Below are 23,959 nucleotides of genomic sequence, written 5' to 3' on the forward strand. Positions count from 1 at the left end.
AATTTTTTCAAATGTTGTTTTTTTCGGATAACTTTTAAACGGCTCTACCGATCGATTCCAAAAAATAATCAGCTCTAGACAATAAAAAACCACGTCGATCGCCACCAAGCTGGTCGAAATCGGTTAATTCGTTCGAGAGATATCGTGAACGAAAGAAAACCGAAAAAAGTGTTTTTTCGAAATTACTCCGAAATTTTTGGTTCGATCAATTAAAACCTGCAAATTTTTCATGAGGCTGATAAAACTGCGTCGAATGCCGCCAACCGCATGAAAATCGGTTGATCCATTCAAAAGTCATTGCGGTTTGAAAATTCCAAAAGTAGTGTTCTATGAAACTTCTATCAGACTTTTGAGCTCGAAGAGCTCAAATGCATAGAAATACTATCTCTTTTAGATAAGGCTGGCAATAGCCTAGTCGGCTCGGTGCCCTCTTTTCGAAAGAGTGGGACCCGGGTTCGATCCCGACACGCACCACTATTTTTCAGTGATTATAAATAAAAATTTGTGCGTTACGTTGCCAGCCTCTGAAAGTGGCAGAGATAGCCGGGCGCCACACGTCTGACTTGGGTGATCACCCATTTAAGCAACAACTTGAATGGGTGACCACTCTAGTCGGCGTTGGTTAGCGCGAGGGATCTCTGCACACTAGGAGAGGGGCCTAATGCTCCAGTGGTCGATAAAGAAGAGTTTCTTATCAATCACTGTAGACTTAGCCCAGCTCCGACTGTACTATCATGGGTTTTCTCTGTGGTTTCCCTATGGTTCTGTTCCAACAGCCTGAGAGGTGAGGTTCAGGGTGAATACGGTACAGAAAGCACAAGTCGGTCCACAGCCGCAAAAAATTAAAATAATAAATAATAGTTTAAAAAAACTAAAAACACGCTTTTTATAGAAAACCAAACTAAAAAATAGAAAATAAATTTAAATTAAGAATAGTGTTAAAAATTTCAATAAATATAAATTAATAATAGTGTAAATAAAAAAAATGTATTTTATTTTAAAAAAAGCGTGAGGTGCATGGTGTCAATAGTTATAAATATTTTATTGACAGATATGAGTAGAGTGATTATCATTTTGATAATATCTTAAAAAGCACCCCACGCTTTTTTTAAAATAAAATACATTTTTTTATTTACACTATTATTAATTTATATTTATTGAAATTTTTAACACTATTCTTAATTTAAATTTATTTTCTATTTTTAGTTTGGTTTTCTATAAAAAGCGTGTTTTTAGTTTTTAAACTATTATTTATTTTTACTTTTAGTTTGGTTTATTTATAAAAGCGTGATTTTTTAGTTTTTTTTAAACTATTATTTGTTGATTATCAAAAATATTCAGGCGCGCAAATTACCCACGGAGAGTTACATACTGACATACTGACATACTGACATACAAGTGAAGCTAATAAAAAATAATTATTTATAAATATTATAAATACGGGGAATCAGAGTTCGATTTCGGAGAGCGAGCCTGAGAAACGGCTACCAGAACCAAGGAAGGCCGCAGGCGCGCAGATTACCCACGGAGAGTTACTGACATACTGACAAACTGACAAACAAACAAACTGACATACAAGTGAAGTTAATATAAAGCGTGTAAAAAAAAAAAATGAAGTGTCGGGTGGGACTTGCTAAGGTCCATTATGAGAAATAGAAAAAGCGTAGAGCTAGGAGAAAAAGAGGAATCAGCCTTGTAAAAACCGAGAGGAGTACAAGTAAAGCATAGTAATAAATACTATCTCTTTGAGCTCAGCGAGCTCAAAATATCACATTAATTATATTTTGAGCTCAAAAATCTCAAAAACGGCATAAGTACAATTTTAAGCGCCCAGGTATGGAATTAGCGGGAAGTTGGAGGGATGGCCTTTAGGGTGAACCGTTTTACTAATTTTTTTTTCTTATTTTTTTTGCCATAATTTATTTGTTAACAAAAGTTCTAAAAATTATTAAATATCTGCTAAATTAATTTTCATTCAAACTTTTTACAAATAAAAATTTTTTTTTATTTCTTTGTAATAATTTTTCAATAAAAAAAATTTTTTTAATTTTTAAATGTCGGCTAACTTGATTTTCATTTTTAGAAAATATTATTAAATAAAAATAATGTAACCTTAAGCAGTATCACGAAAGCTTACAAAAAGGGCCCAGTGACCCTTTAAAACTCGTTTATTAATTTTATTTTTTAAAATACTCAATAATACTGCAAATTTCTTAAATATCAATAAAAAAAAAATTTCAAATAGGTCTAAAAAATGAACTTTAATTCTTAAAAAAAAATTTTTTTTAATTTTCTATTTCTTTCATAACAATAAACGATTATAACCTACAATGATTAACGCATCACTCTTGTTACAGATAATTGATGTTATGAAATCGTATATCATTATAATTATACAATAATTAAAAAAAAAAGTATCTCAACGTGTCATTAGTTGGAAGCAGGTGGTTGGTGGATGCATGAAGGATTTAACATCACACAAAAGGTTAGGATCATCAAGGATAAAATAGATAAATTTTTCACAATTGTAAATATAACCTCTAATTTATATATGTCAACTATATAAATAAAGTTAAATATATATATATAGCAAAGTATAAATAAACAGTATTAATTTATAAATAATATTTATTAAAATAAACATATGACATTAAAGTTAGCAGTTGCTTGACAATTTTTTAATTTTTTTTAATAAATAAATTTGCTCCGAAAAATTATTTCTAAAAAATTATATTTTTTAATTTTCTAAATGTCAATTTTTTTTCTCATTATTTTTGACATAATTAATTTGTTAAAAAAATTCTAAAATATCTGCTAAATTAATTTACAAAACTGAAGTTAACTGACAGCTGTCAACTTTTTTAATTGTTGTAACAAGTAAATTACAATTAAAAAAATACATCTAAAAATTTTCATGAAAATGAAGTTAGACGATAGTTCAAAATTTTTAGAAATTTTTATTGAAAAAATTTCAATTAAACAATTAAAACAAAAAAATTGTCACATGTAAAAAACTTGAAAAACTATAAGTGCAATTCTTTAGAAATATATTTTTAGTTGTAATTTAATTAATAAAAAAAAATCAAAAATTTTTAGACATCTGCTAACTTTAGTGTCATAAATTTTCACTAATAATTTTTTTTAATTTTTACACGTGGAATTTTTTTATTTACTTTTTTATGAAAATTAAGTTAGCCGACATTTAAAAATTTATAGAATTTTTTTTTATTGAAAAAATTATTACAAAAAAATTTTCACTTGTAAAAAACTTAAAAAACTATAAGTGCAATTTTAAAAAAATATTTTTTAGTTCAATTTAATAAATTAACCAAAATTAAAAAATCAAAAATGTCAGCTAACTTTATTAATATTACTTTTTTTCACAATAATTTGATTATTATAAAATTCTAAAAAAATTTTTAATGTCTGTCAACTTCAGTATCATATTAATTTTCATAATAAATAGTTGTTGTAGTGAAAATCAATCGAAATGTCATGGATCCGAGAAAGCACTCTAAGTTGTCTGCAGACGTGTGCTATGAAAGTGTTAAAAAGCGGACAAATACCTCGACATGTCGCTTTTATAATGGACGGTAACAGGCGGTATGCAAATAAAAAACAATACAACAGCTTCATCCAGGGTCACACTGAGGGTTTCAATAAGCTGGCGGAAACCCTGCAGTGGTGCTTGGATCTCGGGGTCAGAGAAGTCACTGTCTACGCGTTCAGCATCGAGAACTTTAAGCGCAGCAAAGAGGAGGTCCAGGAGTTGATGACGTTGGCAGAAAATAAATTCAAAAAATTATTGGACGAACGGGAAAAGCTAATGGAGCACGGAGTCAGGATCTGTATCGTAGGCAACATGTCTCTGATCTCGGAAAATTTGAGAAAACTTATGGATGAGGCGATGCTGATCACCAAAGGCAACTCCAAGGCTCTGCTGAATGTCGCCTTTGCTTACACGTCCAGAGACGAAATTGTTGAGACGATTAAAAGCTTAGCTCAGAAGGTTGATGCCAGCCAGCTGCTTCCCGAGGAGATTGATGAGAAGTTGTTCGCTCAGAATATGTACACCTGCGAGTCCGCGGATCCTGATTTGATCATCCGCACCTCTGGGGAGGTCAGGTTCTCCGATTTTCTTCTGTGGCAGTTCAGCTACTCGTATATTTATTTTTCTAAAGCCTTTTGGCCGGAGTTTAGTGTCTGGGATTTTTTAAAAGCTATTTTTTATTACCAGCGGAACTGTGATGAGTTGCAAAGACTTAAATGTTACTCTGAATTATCGAATAAAGTGTAAATGTTTTATTTTATTTTATTTAAAGAACTTGTTCAAAATGGATAATTTTAGTAGGAATTTGTTTTTTAATTTTATTTAGACAGTTTGTAACTTTGTATACGTAAATTAGCAGATGTCTTAAAAATTTATAGAATTTTTTTAAAAATGTAATTTAACTGTGAAATAAGTCTGCTACTTTTTTGTTTAGTAAGATTATGAAATTTAAAACAAGATTTCTTTGTCGTAAATCTATAAATTATCAGCAAGCACATAATTTAATTGATTAAAAAGACAATAAAATAAATATTATATTTAAAAAAATGTTTATTTAATTTTAATAGATGTTAGGTAACAGACCCAGTTATTGACACTGAACTAGTTATTGACACTTGCAATTTTATTTTAATTAAATAAAACAAGTCGACTCTAATAAATTAATAAATATAATTTTTGAATTATAAATTTTGAGATAATTGATTTTTTGAGAAAATTTAATTTTTTTAATTAGAATAAAATTTCTAGTGTCAATAAACTAGGCCAGTGTCAATAACTGGGTCTTTTACCTTAAGTTTAATTTTAAAAATTTTTCCTTCGTACTTTGTTAATTAAAATATTTACAGACATACCAAATGAATAATTTCAAACTGAGCGTGTGTTATTTATTATACAAATTTTTAAATAAATCATATTGAACTCGAAAAAAAAATATTGAGTTGTAAGAAAATTATTTAGTATAATAAACTTATAAAATTATTAAATTAAATAGATTTAGAATTGACGCTAGTACTAGGCTGATCATTAGGTTGCAGAGTATCAAGGAATTGTTTGTACTTTTCTTCAAATTCAAGACTCATTTCCTTTTGATCATTTGTTCTTTTGTCATATTTAGAACCGATTGCCCAGAGAGTCTCTAGGTCATAGTCCTCTCGAGCTTTCTTGGAAAATATGTGCAGCACAATATTACCTGAAACATTTCAGAGTTTAATTAATTTAATTATTTAATTATCTATATTATTAAGAGAATAAGCAAAATTTTGTGGCCAGTGTATTTATATGATAAAATGAGTTTTTATGGTTAAATTTGGTATCATTGGAAATGTCTTGACTTGAATTTGTGCCTTTTCAAGGTTTCATATCATTCTCACCAATAGTCAATTTATAATGATAAGTATTTAGGTTGCATTCGAAACTGCTCTATCTCTAAATACATAATTAAGAAATGACCTTGTATCTCGTTTACCATTGACTTTTTTATAGAAATAAGCTCATCCCGATGTTACACTCATCAAGACCTTTCATTTGAGTACCCACATCAATTTTTCATATATTTATATATATTATATATATGTATATATGAAACATATATAAAAATGCATGTGGGTACTCAAATGAAAGCTTTTGATGAGTGTAACATCGGGATGAGCTTATATCTTTAAAAATATCAATAATTAAGAACTGACATTGTTATTTTCTCAACTAATGATATTTTTAAAGATATAAGCTCATCCCGACATTACACTCATCGAGACCTTTTATTTGAGTACCCACATCAATTTTTCATATATTTATATATATTATATATATGTTGTATGTATATATGATATATATAAAATACCCACATCAATTTTTCATATATTTATATATATTATATATATGTATATATGAAAAATATATAAAAATGCATGTGGGTACTCAAATGAAAGCTCTTGATGAGTGTAACATTAGGATGAGCTTACATCTTTAAAATTATCAATAATTAAGAAATGACTTTGTATCTCTTGAACTATTGACCTTTTTATAGAAATAAGCTCATCCCGATGTTACACTCATCAAGACCTTTTATTTGAGTACCCACATCAATTTTTCATATATTTATATATATATATTATATATATGTATATATGAAAAATATATCAAAAATGCATGTGGGTACTCAAATGACAGCTCTTGATGAGTGTAACATTAGGATGAGCTTATATCTTTAAAAATGTCAATAGTTAAAAAAGTACAATGCAATTTAACAAAAGTCATTATTTTATTGTAAATTCAATTGTCATTATTGCAATTGTAATATTTTTATCAAAATCTTTTGATAGCTGACATATGTCTGTTAATTTCATCACCTTGATTAGAACAGCAGACTTAATTAATAAATAGCTAGTTAATAATTACCTAAGTCAATAGCCATCCAATCTTTACATTTTTCGCCTTCAATCTTGGGAATAATATCCGTTGAATATCTTTTCAATTTATAAACTTTTCTAACAACGGTTGCCAAAGCGCTCATGTGTTTTAATGATTTACCAGTAGTTACTACGATGTAATCACCATATCCTAATTCTTTAGGTACTGATACTACAAATACATCCTTAGCTTTTTCTTTATTCAGTAAGTCGACCAGGTCTTCTATGTCATAGACTCCAGTCACACCATCTATCAAAAGTTCGATAAATATTAATAAATAAATATAAATATTTCTATGAAACTGAAACTATCCGACATTTCACCATATGAGTATTTTATTTAACAAATAAATACGATATTAAAGTTAGCAGTCACTTGAAAATTTTTTAAAAAAGTTATTTTAAAAAAATTACATTTTTAATTTTTTAAAATTTCTAAATGTCAATTTTTTTTTTCTATAATTTATTTGGTACAAAAAGTTTTAAAACTATTAAATATCAGCTAAATTAATTTTCATCAAATAAGTTAATGTTAAAAAATTTAACTTATCATTTGTTACAATTTCTACATGTGGAATTTTTTTCTCTAATTTTATTCCTAGAATTTAATAATTATAAATTTCATTTTTAAATAATTAAATGTCTTTCAATTTCAAAATCATAAAATTATTTTTCATAATCTTAATCAACTTCAACATGTAAATAAATAGTAATGTTGAATAATTTCAGTATAAAAATTTGGAGGTTATAAAATAAACTAACGTTTTAAATTAATTCCTGCAAAAGGATCAATTTCCTGTTCAAGCTCAGTAATTTTTTGGAAATCTATTTTCTTCATTTCTTCCTCGACGTCAAAAATAACTTCTGAATCTTCATCACGAAACACTTGGTGACCGGTCTGCAGTCCGGCGGAAGGAGATAGGTTGGTTGCTTTATCAGTTTTTAATTCATTTTCTGCTAATTTAGGCTCTTTAATATCCGCGAAACACCTTGTGGCTCCAATTTCCGTTAATTTAACATTTTTGTTTATTGCAACTATTGATTTATAAAAATTAGTCGTGCTAAAAAGTTTCCGAGTTATCAAACTACACATTTTTACTCTATTAACTATTTTATAAATTAGACAAATATTTACTGCTCAACACATGTAATTATTATTAATTTAATTAAAAAATTTACAAACACTAATTTAGATGAACTTTCTCACACTTGGAGCATCGGCTATGTACTTTTTCTAGGTTATGTTCTACTCACACGTGGGTCTCATTTTTTTCAATTATCCTCACTCCAACGACGCTTACTTTATTAATTATTAAACTTATATCTTATTTATTTTTTTTTTTTTATTAATTAAATGTAAAGCTTAGTCTAAAAATAATTAACACAAAAAATTTATCTTGAATAGTTTGATTTATTGGACAAGATAAAAATATGGAATTTTATGAATCTCTGCATGAATTGGTTTTGAATACAAAAAAAATGTTACTAAATTTTTATAACAATTTATAAAATTTCATGTGCATGGTCATCTGGTGGATGATTGATCAAGCAGCTGAAAACAAGAAAAAAAGTTTAATTATTACATTGATTAATTAATATAAATTTTTTAAAAAATCAACTCCAGTTTTTTGCAAAATTCCAAATTAAGCTTATATCATAATTATCCGACGAATTTAATTTTTTGTTTTTTTTTTTTACTAAATAAATTAGAACAAAAAAATTGCACTTACAATTTTAAAAATTTTTTACAAGTGAATTTATTTTTTTGTCATTTCTTCAATAAAAAAAAATTAAAAAAATTTTTAAATGTCGGCCAACTTAATTTTCAATAATACTCAAGTTAGCCGACGTTTTTAATTTTATGATTATTTTGCATTTATGAAATTAGAACTAAAAAATTTTTTTTAAAAATTGCACTTACAGTTTTTTACAAGTGAATTTTTTTTTTTATTTTTTTATAATGATTTCTTCAATAAAAAAAAATTATAAAAATTTTTAAATGCCGGCTAACTTAATTTTCATGCTTATATCAATACTTTAAACTCTAATTATGAACAATTACAATATCAGTAAATTTTATAAGCAATTTTAGAACAAAAAAACTGGTTTTTTTCATGAGACTTTTAGAAAAAAAATCAAATTAATTATTGTATGAAGTTTTAATGAAATTTCATGATTTATACTTACAGAACATTGAGATCCAGTTTACTTAGACCTCGCACGCATCTTCCTCCTCTTACGCTTTAGCCTTCGCATACGCTTCTTACGCCACTGAAAAAACAAATTTTACATTCATTAATTGACCAGAAAAATGTTTTATTATTTTCAATAATAAATGATAATTAATATAAATAACTTGAATAAATTCTTAGTCATTTTCAGCCGACAAAAATTAGACAGAAAATTTAAAACAAAAAATCAAAGTTAAGCATGGCAAAAAAAATGAATTGTTTTAATAATTGACAAAAACAATATTTTTTACAAATAATTATAAATAATAGCAAATAATTACCTTAGCTCTCATATTTGTTGATTGAGGAAGCTAGAAAATTCTAGTAATTCCTCGATTACGACGGATTAAATTTATCCGCACGTAGATAGCTCAACAAACCAATATGAAAAGACAGAAATGGCAGACTCTTGTTGTCTTGCAGTGTTTTAGAATTTTACTGCTTCTATTTCCCGCCGCTTGGTGGCGATAAGTATCGCCACGTGCTGCCATCTAGCGAGATAATTTTAAAATACTTGTAGATTGATTTTCCCGCGCGCGCTTTAGTTTTTTCCCGCGCAATTGATGACGCCATTGCACATTGCAGTCGTCATTTGCCAGTCGGTCGTCACCTGTTGCAGTTCGTTGGCAAGTGACACGCGCTTATTTTATTAATTTTTAATTTATTAATTAATTCCAAGTCTCAAATGTACTTACATAAGCGGATTTGTTTGACAGCTGATAAAATAAAGTTGCGGTAATATATAAATATATAAATTCATTGCGGTTTAATTAATTTTTTCATTCGCCGGGATTTAGTATTGTTTATTGCGGGTCGGACATTTTGACACTGTGTCGAAATAATTTATTTAATCTCAATTTTTTAGACTAAAATAAATTGTAAATTTTTTAATTTATTATTTTGACGGCAATTTATTAATTGCATGAAAAATTTATTTCAATTTATATTTTACGCGTTGAAGGGTTAGAACTATTATCTTATCTGAGTTGAGCTTGGACATTTTTTATCGTTGTGAAAGTGCCAGGGTAATTTGACAATTAAAAAAAAATGAGTATTCAAGCGACGATAAAATTCCCGAGTGTTAAAAAATTGACGTTCTACGGTGGAAAAAACGAGGAGAAACAAGACTTCACCAATGCGACTGTGAGGAACACGCCGTCGAGTGTGAGATACGTCTCGAAAGTCAAAAAAATAATGACCATCAGCAGCAGTGAGTCCGATGGAGACTCGGATTGTTCCGACTCGGAGAATTCTAAGAAACGCACTCAGGGAAGTAAAGTTGTTGCTGCTAAAACGATTACAAGGACTTCCAGAAGAAGACGCCAAATATCTATTTCTAATGACAGAGGTAATTTTTTATGACATTAAAATTAGCAGTCACTTGAAAATTAAAAAAATTTTTTTTAACAAACAAATTTGTTCAAAAAAATTATTTTTAAAAAATTGCATTTTTAATTTTTTAAAATTTTTACATGTCAATTTTTTTTTCTAATTTTTTTTGCCATAATTTATTTGTAACAAAAATTTTTAAAATTATTAAATATCTGCTAAATTAATTTTCATAATTTTTTAGTTAATTTATTTATTTTTAGGTATCATTTTTATGAAAATAAAGTTAGCCGATATCTAAAAATTTTTAGAATTTTTTTTATTGAAAAAATTATTACAAAAAAATTAAAAAAAAAAAAATTTTCATTTGTAGAAAATTTGAAAAACTATGAGTGCAATTTTTAAAAAATATTTTTTAGTTCTAATTTAATAAATATAAAGTAAATATTGATAATTGGTTTCGAAAAGGAGTTTTATTTTTAAAATTTTTACATTCGTACATAAATAAGTAATAAAGCTCTTAATTAAAAAAACTTGATCTATAATATTTTTAGTATGAATTGACATCAATGATGTGCTTATCAACTTACTATAATTAAAAAATAATATAAAATTTTTCTTAAATATTATTAGTTTTCTCTTAACGTGATTAATTAAATTATTAAATTTGGTAATTTGAATATTTGGCGCAATGGAAAAATTAAAAATGATAAAAAAAAAACCATAGCTACATTTATTTGCCATATTGATAATTGGAAAAGTATATTGACGGTTAAAGAAAGAAAAATTAATCAATTTCGTTAAATATTCTGAGAAAGATGTAAGTTAGAATTCGTAAAATATGTAATATATTTTATACTGCCCTCCGAATATTGAAAATATAAATTTTATGGCTTCGAATATCGAACCATTAAATTTGCTAATTATTCTTAAAGGTATTTTTAAAAATAACATCAAAGTAATCAATGTTTTAATATTTAAATTGCTTAAGACATATGAAATTTTATTTTAGATATTCCAATTCTTAAATAATAAATATCTACTAATTACTTATCTCGCTCATATTTTGCACTTAAATTAACGACAAGTTGAATATTTAATAAGTTTTTAAAACGGGATTTATAACCAATCATTTTAATACAAGCCTTGAACAATTAAAACTACTCAATATTTGAACATGTAATTAATTAAAAGCAGAAGTTTTATCTTTTTTATGAAATATAATAAAACCACTATTGATTCAATTAATATTTGCCGAGTAAATCAATGAAAAATGTACCATTTTGAAATATTCCACTATTTATTTTTTCAAAATTATTAAATTACAATAATGAATAATACATATTACTAAAGTTAGCCGACGTTTTTAATTTTTTGATTTTTTTTTTAATAATTAAATTAAATCAAAAAAATATTTTTTCAAAATTGTACTTACAGTTTTTCAAATTTTTTACAAATGAAATTTTTTTTTTTTTATTTTTTTGTAATAATTTTATCAATAAAAAAAAATTAGACAAACGGTTGACCCTGAAGGCCATCCCTGCAACTTCCCGCCACTTACATACCTAGGCGCTTAAAATTGCACTAATAATTGCTCTTCGAGCTCAAAAAAACAACTTATGTCTTATTTTGAGCTCTCCAAGCTCAAAGAGATAGTCTTTCTATACTTTTGACATAGAATTTAATTTCACATAACTTCACACTAATAGATTTATTTATAGTTAAAAAGATTTGTTAATATTTAACAAATCATTTATTAGAAGCCATTTGTTAGGCCTTAACAAATATTTCTTAGTATTTAAAAAGATTTATTAATACTTAATAAATGAATATCAGATTTATTGAATACAAACAAATCATTTTGAATACTAAGAAATATTTATTTAACATTAAAAAATGGTCTCTAATAAATGATTTGTTAGCTATTAACAAATATTATTTAATACAAATAAATCCTTCTATCAGTGCAGTCAATTCGTTCAAGAGATATCATAAACGAAAGACAACCGAAAAGTGTTTTCTGCACATAACTTCACATAATTTCACATAATTTCACATAATTTCAGTCGATTCGTTCAAGAGAAATCATGAACGAAAGAAAACCGAAAAGTGTTTTCTGCACATAACTTCACATAATTTCACATAATTTCACATAATTTCAGTCGATTCTTTCAAGAGAAATCATGAACGAAAGAAAACCGAAAAGTGTTTCCTGCACATAATTTCACATAATTTCACATAATTTCAGTCGATTCGTTCAAGAGAAATCATGAACGAAAGAAAACCGAAAAGTGTTTCCTGCACATAATTTCACATAATTTCACATAATTTCACATAATTTCAGTCGATTCATTCAAGTGTTTTTTCCACATAACTTCACATAACTTTACATAATTTTGCATAAGTTCACATAACATTTCTTTTCGGATCGTTTTTGATGAGATAGTATAATTTTTAGACTTTTGAGCTCGAAGAAGCATAGAAAAGCTATCTCTCCAAGCTCGGAGAGCTCAAAATAATACATAAATCGATCCAAAAAAAATTAGGAAAACGGTTGACCCTGAAGGCCATCCCTGCAACTTCCCGCTAATTTCATACTTAGGCGCTTAAAATTGCACCAATGACGTTTTTGAGCTCTTCGAGCTCAAAAATACAATTTATGGGTTATTTTGAGCTCTCCGAGCTCAAAGAGATTGCTTTCCTATCCTTTAAAGCTCTTCGAGCTCAAAAGTCTGATAAAAATTTGATAAGACACTATTTTTTGAATTTTTAAACCACAATAACTTTTGAATGAATAAACCGATTTTTACGCGGTTAGAAGCATTCGACGCAGTTTTTCAAGCCTCACAAAGAATCTCAAATTTTGAATTGATCGCGCTAGGAATTTTGGAGTTATTCCGAAAAAACACTTTTTTCGGTTTTCTTTCGTTCACGATATCTCTCGAAAGAATCAACCGATTTTGACCGGACTGGTGGCGATCGACGTGGTTTTTTGAGGTTAAGAGCTGATTAGTTTTTGGAATTGAACCTTTAAGCCGTTTAAAAGTTATTCCAAAAAAACCACATTTGAAAAAATTTTTTTTTTCAGTTTTTTGAAGATTTCTCAAAATCTATTGATCTGAATCGGTCCAAATAGTTTTCAAAATCTAAGTTTGGTCAAGCCCTTTCGAATGGCACCAACCGCGATAAAATCGGATGAGCCGTTCAAAAGTTGTAAGCGGTTCACATACTTTCACACACACCTTCACACATCGAGATCTGATGAAAACTCGATTTTTGCAAAACGGGGTGAAAACAATAACTTCCCGATTTTTGAAAATCTTTGATTTTCGTAGCGGGAAGTTAAAAATTCTAAAAATTTTTAAAAGTCGGCTAACTTAATTTTCATGAATAATACTAGTAAATTTAAAGAGGATAATTGGAGAACAAAATGAATAAATCCGTGATATATATATAATATTTAATATATGTATTTTTTAGTTTGTTGAAATTTTCTATAAATATTTTATTAACCGGTAGAAAATCGTGATAATTAAATAGTATTATATTTCAAATTTTAATATTGCGGATCATTAATCTTTTATTTTGCTCGTCGCTGTAATTTTGTAAATGGGTCATGACAACAATTTATTCATCGAATACTTACTGAGTTAATTTCTACTACAAAAAATAAAATATTTATATCACTGCATAAAACATGAGAATAATTATGGAGTAATTAACAAATGTTGGTTTCAAAAGTTCGCTAAATTTTTAACAAATGATTTTTTTTTTTTAATATTTATGAAAATGAAGTTAGCCGACATTTCAAAATTTTTAGAAATTTTTTATTGAAAAAATTTCAATTAAAAAATAAAAAAAAAAATTCACATGTAAAAAACTTTAAAAGCTGTAAGTGAAATTTTTTAGAAACATCTTTTTAGTTGTAATTTAATTAATATAAAAAAATCAAAAATTTTTAGGCGTTTGCTAACTTCAGTGTCATTTAATATTTTATTATTATTATCAAACATAAAATTGTACAAGTAGAAAAAAATGTAACACTTCATATTATTTCCAGAGGATGTGATCTCGCCACCAAAGCAAAGAAAACCAGAATCACCAAAGACACCTTCAACTTTACTGAATAAATTAATTCTAACATCGCCAACAAGCAAGAGAAATCATCTGGCACCAAAGAAGCTGTTCGCGGAAAAATATCAAAGCGCCAGGAAAGCGTTACACAGTTCAGTGCCCGAGAATCTTCCGGGTCGCGAATCTCAGCTTTTGGAGTTGAGAAATTTCATCAAACAGCATTTAGAAAATGAGACCTCTGGCTCTTTGTATATATCAGGCCCTCCAGGAACTGGCAAGACAGCCAGTCTGTCAAAAATAATGCTGGAGCCAGAATTCAAATCGGCCTTCAAAATAATCTATGTAAATTGCACGACTATGAAGTCAGCAGGCACAATCTACACGAAAATACTCCAGGAGCTCAAAGTACCAGCACCGAAATCTGAGAAAGCTGGAAAAGCAGCCATAGAAAAGTACTTGAGGTCGTCTCACAAAACAGTCCTTTTAGTTCTTGATGAAATCGATCAGCTGGAGAGCAAACGTCAGTCTGTTTTGTATTCAGTGTTCGAGTGGCCGTCTATCCCAAACTCAAATTTGCTGCTCGTCGGCATTGCAAATGCTCTGGATCTCACTGATCGTATTTTACCCCGGCTTAACGCTCGCTGCGAATTGAAGCCCAAATTGATGCATTTCGCTCCTTACACCAAGGAACAAATCGTCAACATAATTGCTGAGAGGCTGAGAGAAGCCAATGTAGCGGATGTTTTTACGGGGGTCGCGATGCATATGCTTGCTGCTAAAGTTGCTGCTATCTCTGGGGACGTTAGGAGGGCTTTGGACATCAGTAGGCGCGTTGTTGAACTTGCTGAAAGTCAGAGGAACTCTGTTTTGAAGCCTTCTGTTGATAATTGTGAGTTTAAGTATTTATTATTATTATTATTTCTATTTTTTCCGAAGATCGGTGATTTCACTAATTAAAGAGTTCAATATTTCAAAGCCAACTTACCCGATCCAAATTGATGTTAGACTAATTTTTAATTTTCATTAAATTTTTATTTTTATTTTTATTAAAATAAAAATAAAAATTTAATGAAAATTAAAAATTAGTCTAACATCGATTTGGATCGGGTAAGTTGACTTTGAAATATTGAACTCTTTAATTATTATTATTATTATTGAAATAATAATTAACTAACAACCTTGCAGTCACTATGTGATAACCGCGATCCGTGAACTATAAATAAATAAAATTTTGCTTTATTAAATAATGACTTTCGTTAAATTGCACTGTATTTTCTTAACTATTGACGTTTTTAAAGATATAAGCTCATCTCGATGTTACACTCATCAAGAGCTTTCATTTGAGTACCCACATGCATTTTTGATATATTTTTTATATATACATATATATATAAATATACAAAATATATGAAAAATTGATGTGGGTACTTAAATGAAAGGTCTCGATGAGTGTAATATCAGGATGAGCTTATATCTTTAAAAATGTCAATAGTTCACACGATACAAGGTTATTTCTTAATTATGTAATATATATTTCAAAGATATAAGCTCATCCCGATGTAACACTTATCAAGAGCTTTCATTTGAGTACCCACATGCATTTTTGATATATTTTTCATATATACATATATATAATATATATAAATATATGAAAAATTGATGTGGGTACTTAAATGAAAGGTTTCGATGAATATAATATCGGGGTGAGCTTATATCTTGAAAATTGTCAATAATTCACAAGATACAAGGTCGTTTCTTGATTATGTTAAATTGCACTGTACTTCCTTAACTATTGACGCTTTTAAAGGTATAAGCTCATCCCGATGTTACACTCATCAAGAGCTTTCATTTGAGTACCCACATGCATTTTCATATATTTTTTATATATACATATACATAATATATATAAACATATGAAAAATTGATGTGGGTACTTAAATGAAAGGTCTTGATGAGTGTAACATCGGGATGAGCTTATATCTTTAAAAATGTCAATAGTTCACGAAATACAAGGTCATTTCTTAATTTTGTATCTAGACATAGAGCATTTTCGAATGCAACCTAAATACTTATCATCATAAATTGGCTCTTAGTGAGAATGATATAAAACCATGAAAAAGCACAACTCCAAGTCAACACCTTTCTAATGATACCAAATTTAACCATAAAAATCAATTTTATCATATAAATACACTGGCCACAAAATTTTGCTTATTCTCTTAATAATATAGATTATTTTAGACTTTTTAGTCGCCATAAAAATTTAATTATCAATCATTTAGGAAAAAATAATTATAAGACTTCATATTGGTCTATATTTTATAGTAATTAATTTTTTTTTTGTAAATAATAGGCAATAATGGTGGGAGTCCAAAGAAGGAGAATGTTGAAGAAAAACCAGTTGATTTAAAAGATGTAATTGCTGTGTTGAATGGCGTGTATGGTGGCTCACAAAATATCCAACAAGAAGATGAAGAAGATACGTTTCCTTTGCAACAAAAATTATTATTGTGCTCGTTGATGCTTATACTTAACAAAGGACGCAATAAAGATGTTACTATTAGTAAGGTAAATTTAAAATAAGTTACTTTTATCGATATATTTTATTTTTTAATGTAATAAAATAAAATTAATAATTATTAAAATTTTTTACAGTTGCATGAAGTATACAAAAAAGTATGCAAAAAACGTAACATCCACACAGTAGACATATCCGAATTCGTAGGAGTATGTTCATTGATAGAAACTCGAGGAATTCTGCGTTTGGTGGGTAAAAAAGAGCCTCGATTGTCAAAAGTGAGCCTCCAGTGGGACCAAAATGAGCTGGAAGCCGCATTGCAGGACAAAAAAATGATGGCTGAAATAATTAACGACACAACGTGCCTTTAATTTTATTCGTGAATTTTAAAGTAAGTTTATTTATTGAGTTATTTATTCAAAGTGTTAAAAGTTTACAATTTACTTTTAAACTGAGACCTGATTATTAAAGTTAAAATTATTTAGCTGTTATTAACTGAGATATTAGTTAAGCGCATGTTGACTGAAATTGTAATAAATAAATTATTTTTAATCAAAAAGCATGGTTGAATTTTTTTTTTTGGTAGGAGATTACCTAACATTTTCTCGAAATTTTGTTAGGAAGACAATTTAATTGGAATTTCATTTCAGTAAGAATTAAAAATAAATTTTTTTTACTGAATAATAGTATTTAAAGAATAGCTATGAAATTTTCTTTTTATAAAAATTCTGCGTTAAATGAAATTCCATTTAAATGAATTTATTTTATTAAAATTGAACGAAATTTGGGTATATAATACTTCCATCTACATGTCACTAAACCTGTCACATAATTCCATCATAAATTGATCTAGTCCTATCTCTTCAATAATATCCAATAATCCAATAGTTCAATAATTACTTTTTACTACGACACTTTAAATTCCAACATCGATTACAACGTAATGTAATATTTGACATCGTAAGCTTATAAGTCATGAAACGTCTATAATAAACCTATTATTATTATTACTAGCAACCTTGCAGTCACTATGTGACTGCCGTGACTTGTAAAGTAAAATTTTGCTTTGTTAAATAATGACTTTTGTTAAATTGCACTGTACTTTTTTAACTATTGATGTTTTTAAAGATATAAGCTCATCTCGATGTTACACTCATCAAGAGCTTTCATTTGAGTACCCACATGCATTTTTCATATATTTTTTATATATACATATATATAATATATATAAATTTATGATAAATTGATGTGGGTATTAAAATGAAAGGTCTCGATGAGTGTAACATCGGGATGAGCTTATATCTATAAAAATGACAATAGTTCACAAAATATTTGTTAAGTTGCACAGTACTTTCTTAAATATTGACGTTTTTTAAGATATAAGCTCATGCCAATGTTACACTCATCAAGAGCTTTCATTTGAGTACCCACATGCATTTTGAAATATTTTTCATATATACATATATATATAATATATATAAATATATGAAAAATTGATGTGGGTACTCAAATGAAAGGTCTCGATGAGTGTAACATCGGGATGAGCTTATTTTTTTAAAAATGACAATAGTTCACAAAATATTTGTTAAATTGCACTGTTCTTTCTTAAATATTGACGTTTTTAAAGATATAAGCTCATCCCAATGGTACACTCATCAAGAGCTTTCATTTGAGTACCCACATGCATTTTGATATATTTTTCATATATACATATATATATAATATATATAAATATATGAAAAATTGATGTGGGTACTTAAATGAAAGGTCTCGATGAGTGTAACATCAAGATGAGCTTATATCTTTAAAAATGTCAATAGTTCTCAAGATACAAGGTCATTTCTTAATTATATTGAATTGCACTGTACTTCCTTAACTATTGACGCTTTTAAAGGTATAAGCTCATCCCGATGTTACACTCATCAAGAGCTTTCATTTGAGTACCCACATGCATTTTCATATATTTTTTATATATACATATACATAATATATATAAATATATGAAAAATTGATGTGCGTATTCAAATGAAAGGTCTCGATGAGTGTAACACCGGGATGAGCTTATATCTTTAAAAATGCCAATAGTTTTCAAGATACAAGGTCATTTCTTAATGATGTGTCTATAGAGCATATCGGAATGCAGCATAAATACTTATCATCATAAATTGACTATTGGTGAGAATGATATGAAACCTTGAAAATTTTATCATATAAATCCACTGGCCACAAAATTTTGCTTATTCTCTTAATAATATAGATTATTATTATTATTATTATAAATTATCAAATTCTTTATCGAAAATTTAACTGTTTAAAGTTTTATAACACCACAGGAATTTAGCGGTTTTAAATCCTTCCACTGGTTTAGACAGGCATTTATAAAAATGTTCATACTATAATATAATATCATACAATAAATCCACGTTTATTTAAAAATAGAAACAAACAATTACAGATGTATATAATACTTGGTACGCGTGTTACTCCAGTTGTGTATAATGTGGATTATTTCCAGTCTCTGCTCTTCTCTTAGCACAAATTATTGAATCCATGTTAGTCTATATCTGTACCTATGGATCCATTTATCTATATCTACATGTATAGCGTATAATGTGAAACGCGGAACTTGTAACATTGTAGAGATTCCAGACTATGTACTTATAAATATGTATATACCTGGAAGCTTGATACAAGTCATGTCGTCAGACTAAACTAGATACATGCTACCAAGTTTTATTCCAAATGGCTTCGCCAAGTCGGTGATCTCTCTGATCTTATATTACATGACTAGACTCGGGCTTGTGTATCTTCAACAAAATAGAATAATGAAACTGAATTGTACGGATAACAATACTGAACTCCATAGCGACTTAACTGTTTGTTGCTAAATGAGTCGTCGTACTAATTGGCCTGTAATTCCTTATTTTACTAGTTACAGGTTCTTATGTTCTAAATTTAGTAAGATACTTGAGTTCGTCAAGGATATTAATTCATATGAATAATTACTATTCATTACTAAAGGGAGACGGCTCGAAATGGGCGACGTGACAAATGTTTTGACATAGATGATAAAATAATCATTTCCAAATTTTAATAATTATTTATTTGAATTTTTGAGATTGCTGAGATTTTTTTTTTTATAAATTGGTGGCTCAGTAAAAATTTTTTTTGAAAAAAAAATTGCTTTATATTTCTGATAATATGCAGAAGAAAAAATTTTTTAAATGATAAAATGTAAAAAATTATAAATTAAGTAAATATATTAAAAAATTATCTTCAAAAATCTGCCATAGTTTTTTGAAAAATAAATTTTTTTCTTTCTTTATATGAACGTAGTTATTTAAAAAAAATGTAAATATTTATTATTTTTTTTTCTTTTGCCAGGAAACTTAATACAATATCTAATTGAAACATGAAAAAAACTTGATTTTTTGAAATTTTTGAAGGGAATTGTTCTTTTAATTAAAACTAACAACCTTGCAGTCACTATGTGACTGCCGTGATTTGTGAATTATAAATGAATAAAATTGTGCTTTATCAAATAATTACTTTTGTTAAACTGCACTGTACTTTATTAACTATTGACTTTTTTAAAGATATAAGCTCATCCTGATGTTACACTCATCAAGAACTTTTATTTGAGTACCCACATGCATTTTGATATATTTTTCGTATATACACATATATATATATATATATATATATATATATATATATATATATATATATATATATTATATATATAATATTTATAAATATCTGAAAAATTGATGCGGGTACTCAAATGAAAGGTCTCGATGAGTGTAACATCGGGATGAGCTTATATCTTTAAAAATATCATTAGTTGACAAGATATTTGTGAAATTCTACTGTACTTTCGTAACTATTGACTTTTTTAAAGATATAAGCTCATCCTAATGTTACACTCATCAAAAGCTTTCATTTGAGTACCCACATCAATTTTTGGTATTTTTTTCATAAATACATATATATAATATATATAAATATATGAAAAATTGATGTGGGTACTCTAATAAAAGGTCTCGATGAGTGTAATGTCGGGGTGAGCTTATATTTTTAAAAATGTCAGTAGTTAACAAGATACAAGATCATTTTTTAATTATTGAGAGTTTTTAAGATATAAACTCATTTCAATGTTACACTCATCGGGACCTTTTATTTGAGTACCCACACGCATTTCTGATATATTTTTCATATATACATATATATAATACATATAAATATATGAAAAATTGATGTGGGTACTCAAATGAAAGGTCTCGATGAGTGTAACATTGGGATGAGCTTATATCTTTAAAAATGTCAATAGTTCACAAGATACAAGGTAATTTATTAATTATGTATCTAAAGATAGAGCATTTTCGAATGCAGCCTAAATATCATAATAAATTGATTAACGGTGAGAATGATATGAAACCTTGAAAAGGCACGAATTCAAGTCAAAACCTTTACAATGACACTAAATTTCACTAAAAAAACTGATTTTATCATATGACTATCCTGGACACAAAATTCTTCTTATTCTCTTAATAATATAGATTATGCATATAATATAAAAATAAAAATGTATTAGATGATTCTAAATTTCAGCTTCCTTTTTTTTTTCTTATTATTTCAATTCTCGACTAAATATTATAGAAATTATAACCACTGGTGAAAAAAGTCCGTCAAACAGCAAATTGGTCGTTCATAACTATTTAGCTGCCGGGTAATTTTTTTAGTTGGTCATCGTATTCCAGTCTTGAGTACACAAACAATCCTGAGAGAAAACAACTGGGATAATAGCTCTGTCGGGGATTAAATAAATGCATTTCTACTCTGAGGATTATTGAATTTACTCAGCTGCTTTGAGTCCTTTGCTTTAATATTTAACGTGTCAATATTGATTCGTCAATGAATTTTCTATCGTCAAAGGTCATAACTTTGAGTTCGATATTAAAATTTATATATTTGTTTAATTTCTCAAAATTTACTTTAGCAACTCTGCGGTAAAATACGAATTAAACTACACAAAAAATATTTAATATTAATTTTCGATAAAGTATAAAAATTTTATTATAGAATTATTAAATTGCACTCCTCATAACGCGAAGCCGATTCAAAGTCGAGAATTTTTAGTAAAATTTAATCAACAAAAAAGTGTAAAATTGTGAAACTAAACTTTTTATAGCTTATTTAGTTTCCAAACTAAATTTTATAAATTTAAATTCGTAAATGTTATAAAAAAAACTGCAATACTTTAAAACAATGTGTGGATTGGTCTCGTTGGATTTAGATTCCCATCTTATACATATATATCAACCCATCAGCATCAGCACCATCATCCATTTTGCTAGCTCGCCGTCTCACAGCACGTACTTGTCCTCGAACAATTTACAAACTCCTGGGACCGCCCACTCGATTATTTAGTTTTCCGGATATTGTTCTACTCTCAATGACACGTGTTTGAGAACAGCTAGATCTAGATACTCTCGTACTTATACTCATCCCTTAATTCCTTTATTTCTGCTCTACAACTCTCTACAGACAATTTATACTAACATGAGTGAGTTACAACATTCGCTAATATATACATCATTTTATGGGAAAGATGGACAATTGTTAAAATTTTGCACGCCTCATAAGTGAAGTGCTCTACATGTCAAAAAAGCAGTTTTCTCGAAACTGAAATTGATTTGTTTTTACTTATATCACATTTACAGGATAATATGTGCACTTATATCAAGTCAAATAATGTGTTAGGCACATAAAATATATTTCAATAACAATTATTTTATTTAACATAGTAAATAATAATATTTAATAATCTTTCCTGGAAGTCCGTGTGTATGCACAGAAAGAAAAATTTCTTGACTGGAGAACAAAATTCTTGGCTCAAGAAAATTTGTCGGGTGCCTGAAGGAAGACCGAAGTTGTGTAGGCCGAAGTAAAAATTTTTCTTGAAATTCTATTCTTGGTGGAAGTAATTTTTTCTTAAGGTAGTACTACCGGTTTTAGAATTGACGTTCAGAATTTAATGAAATTTGGCATATTGGTACTTTATAATATCATAATTAAGCAGTAAAATTTTTGGAACCTGAGCAAGTCCTGAAAAAAAGATATTAATATCTACATATTTTTGCTTTTACCATTGATCCTTATGGAGAATCACAGACTTTATTTTATTTCACAAAACTGGACGTTCAGATTCTTATAAAAATTAAGACAACGAGAGAAAATAACATCTAGAACATATTTAATAATAATCAGCATGGTTTCCAAGAATATGAGAATATTTATTAATAAAAAACATTCAAAATTTATCTCTGTCTCTCTTTCTCCAACGTGATTTAGTATAGGGAAATCTACTACGTTAATCAAATAAGAATCGGTTTTATGATTTGACTCTTGTGGTAACGGTAGTACTACCTTAATTCAAATTATCATAAATACTTGATACAATAAATTTTTATATTTGATCAAGATTTTTAGATACTTTAGGGGAGCAGCGCCACCTACTTCAGGTGAAAAAAAAATTTTCTCACCTTGAGAAAATTTTTCTCTTGAATATTTGATACCCATTTTATGATATTTTAGTGTGCAATTATACATACTGAATGAAAAAAAATGATTCAATATTATTTGATCTTCTCATTTGACATGTTAATCAATAAAAATATTTATGAAAATTCATATTTATCTTTATATTTAATTTTTTGGAGCAAGAGAGAAATTTTCTTAAGACAAGAAAATTTACTTCTATCAAGAACTAAATTTTTTGGAGCAAGAGGCTGAATTTTATCAAAACAACAAGATTTTCTTGACTTAAATAAATTTTCTTATTAAATAATAAAATTTTTTTTTCGCTTAAGAAAATAATTAGGAAGAAAAATATTTTTCTCCCCTCCGGGCGGAAAGCGGCAATTTTCCGCCCGCTGCGCTAAATGAAAATGCCGCTTTCCGCCTCCGTCGAGGAGAAAAATAGTATTCTCACCACGGGCAGGAAATAAGAAAGCCTCAGATTACATGTTTGTCGACCTCGGCTTCGCCTCGGTCAACAATTACATGTAATCTGAGACATTTCTTATTTTCCTGCTCTAGGTAAGAAATATACTATTCTTGGCTCAAGGTAACCTTTTTTTCTGTGGATGCTTATGGATACGTGTATGTGGCAGGAAAATTGGTCGAAAAAATTATCGTACCGGAATAATTTTTTTTTTTATCATCTAGCAGCACACTGAGGACTTTTTCAATTAATATGAGCGTTCAATTCACTGTCATTAAATTATTGTTTATAAAAAACTAATATTTAACTGTGGATTTTTTTTTATATCTATCTATACATTTC

The 23,959-nt window shown here is 27.9% G+C and overlaps 3 protein-coding genes across 6 annotated transcripts; 2 read left to right on the forward strand and 1 right to left on the reverse strand.

Moving 5' to 3' along the window:
• The first annotated feature begins 1,584 nt into the window (after nt 1–1,584).
• On the forward strand, nt 1,585–4,475 carry LOC123262128 (dehydrodolichyl diphosphate synthase complex subunit DHDDS). 3 transcript variants are annotated; one of them, XM_044724216.1, is made up of 3 exons: nt 1,585–1,717; nt 2,358–2,527; nt 3,476–4,474. In XM_044724216.1, exon 3 carries the CDS (start codon nt 3,491–3,493, stop codon nt 4,295–4,297), a length of 807 nt encoding a protein of 268 aa, XP_044580151.1. In that variant the 5' UTR covers nt 1,585–1,717; nt 2,358–2,527; nt 3,476–3,490; the 3' UTR covers nt 4,298–4,474. The 3 variants fall into 3 exon arrangements, with proteins under 3 accessions (XP_044580151.1, XP_044580152.1, XP_044580153.1); XM_044724217.1 differs by lacking the exon at nt 1,585–1,717 and having other exon boundaries at nt 2,318–2,485; nt 3,467–4,475; XM_044724218.1 differs by lacking the exon at nt 1,585–1,717 and having other exon boundaries at nt 2,318–2,485; nt 3,476–4,475.
• Nucleotides 4,476–4,835: 360 nt separating this feature from the next.
• LOC123262129 lies at nt 4,836–7,722 on the reverse strand. The gene is made up of 3 exons (XM_044724220.1): nt 7,222–7,722; nt 6,449–6,709; nt 4,836–5,240 (listed from the first exon to the last, which is right to left on the reverse strand). The coding sequence occupies exons 1-3, from the start codon at nt 7,550–7,552 to the stop codon at nt 5,035–5,037; spliced, it is 798 nt and encodes a 265-aa protein (XP_044580155.1). The 5' UTR covers nt 7,553–7,722; the 3' UTR covers nt 4,836–5,034.
• A 1,548-nt stretch (nt 7,723–9,270) lies between these two features.
• Nucleotides 9,271–17,170, forward strand: LOC123262115 (cell division control protein 6 homolog). Of its 2 annotated transcripts, none has more exons than XM_044724189.1 (4): nt 9,271–10,033; nt 14,078–14,982; nt 16,447–16,661; nt 16,749–17,170. In XM_044724189.1, exons 1-4 carry the CDS (start codon nt 9,738–9,740, stop codon nt 16,980–16,982), a joined length of 1,650 nt encoding a protein of 549 aa, XP_044580124.1. In that variant the 5' UTR covers nt 9,271–9,737; the 3' UTR covers nt 16,983–17,170. The 2 variants fall into 2 exon arrangements, with proteins under 2 accessions (XP_044580124.1, XP_044580123.1); XM_044724188.1 differs by having other exon boundaries at nt 9,272–10,038; nt 14,080–14,982.
• The last annotated feature ends 6,789 nt before the right edge of the window (nt 17,171–23,959 follow it).

The sequence above is a fragment of the Cotesia glomerata genome, linkage group LG3 (assembly GCF_020080835.1).
Source record: "Cotesia glomerata isolate CgM1 linkage group LG3, MPM_Cglom_v2.3, whole genome shotgun sequence".
Classification (NCBI taxonomy): domain Eukaryota; kingdom Metazoa; phylum Arthropoda; class Insecta; order Hymenoptera; family Braconidae; genus Cotesia; species Cotesia glomerata.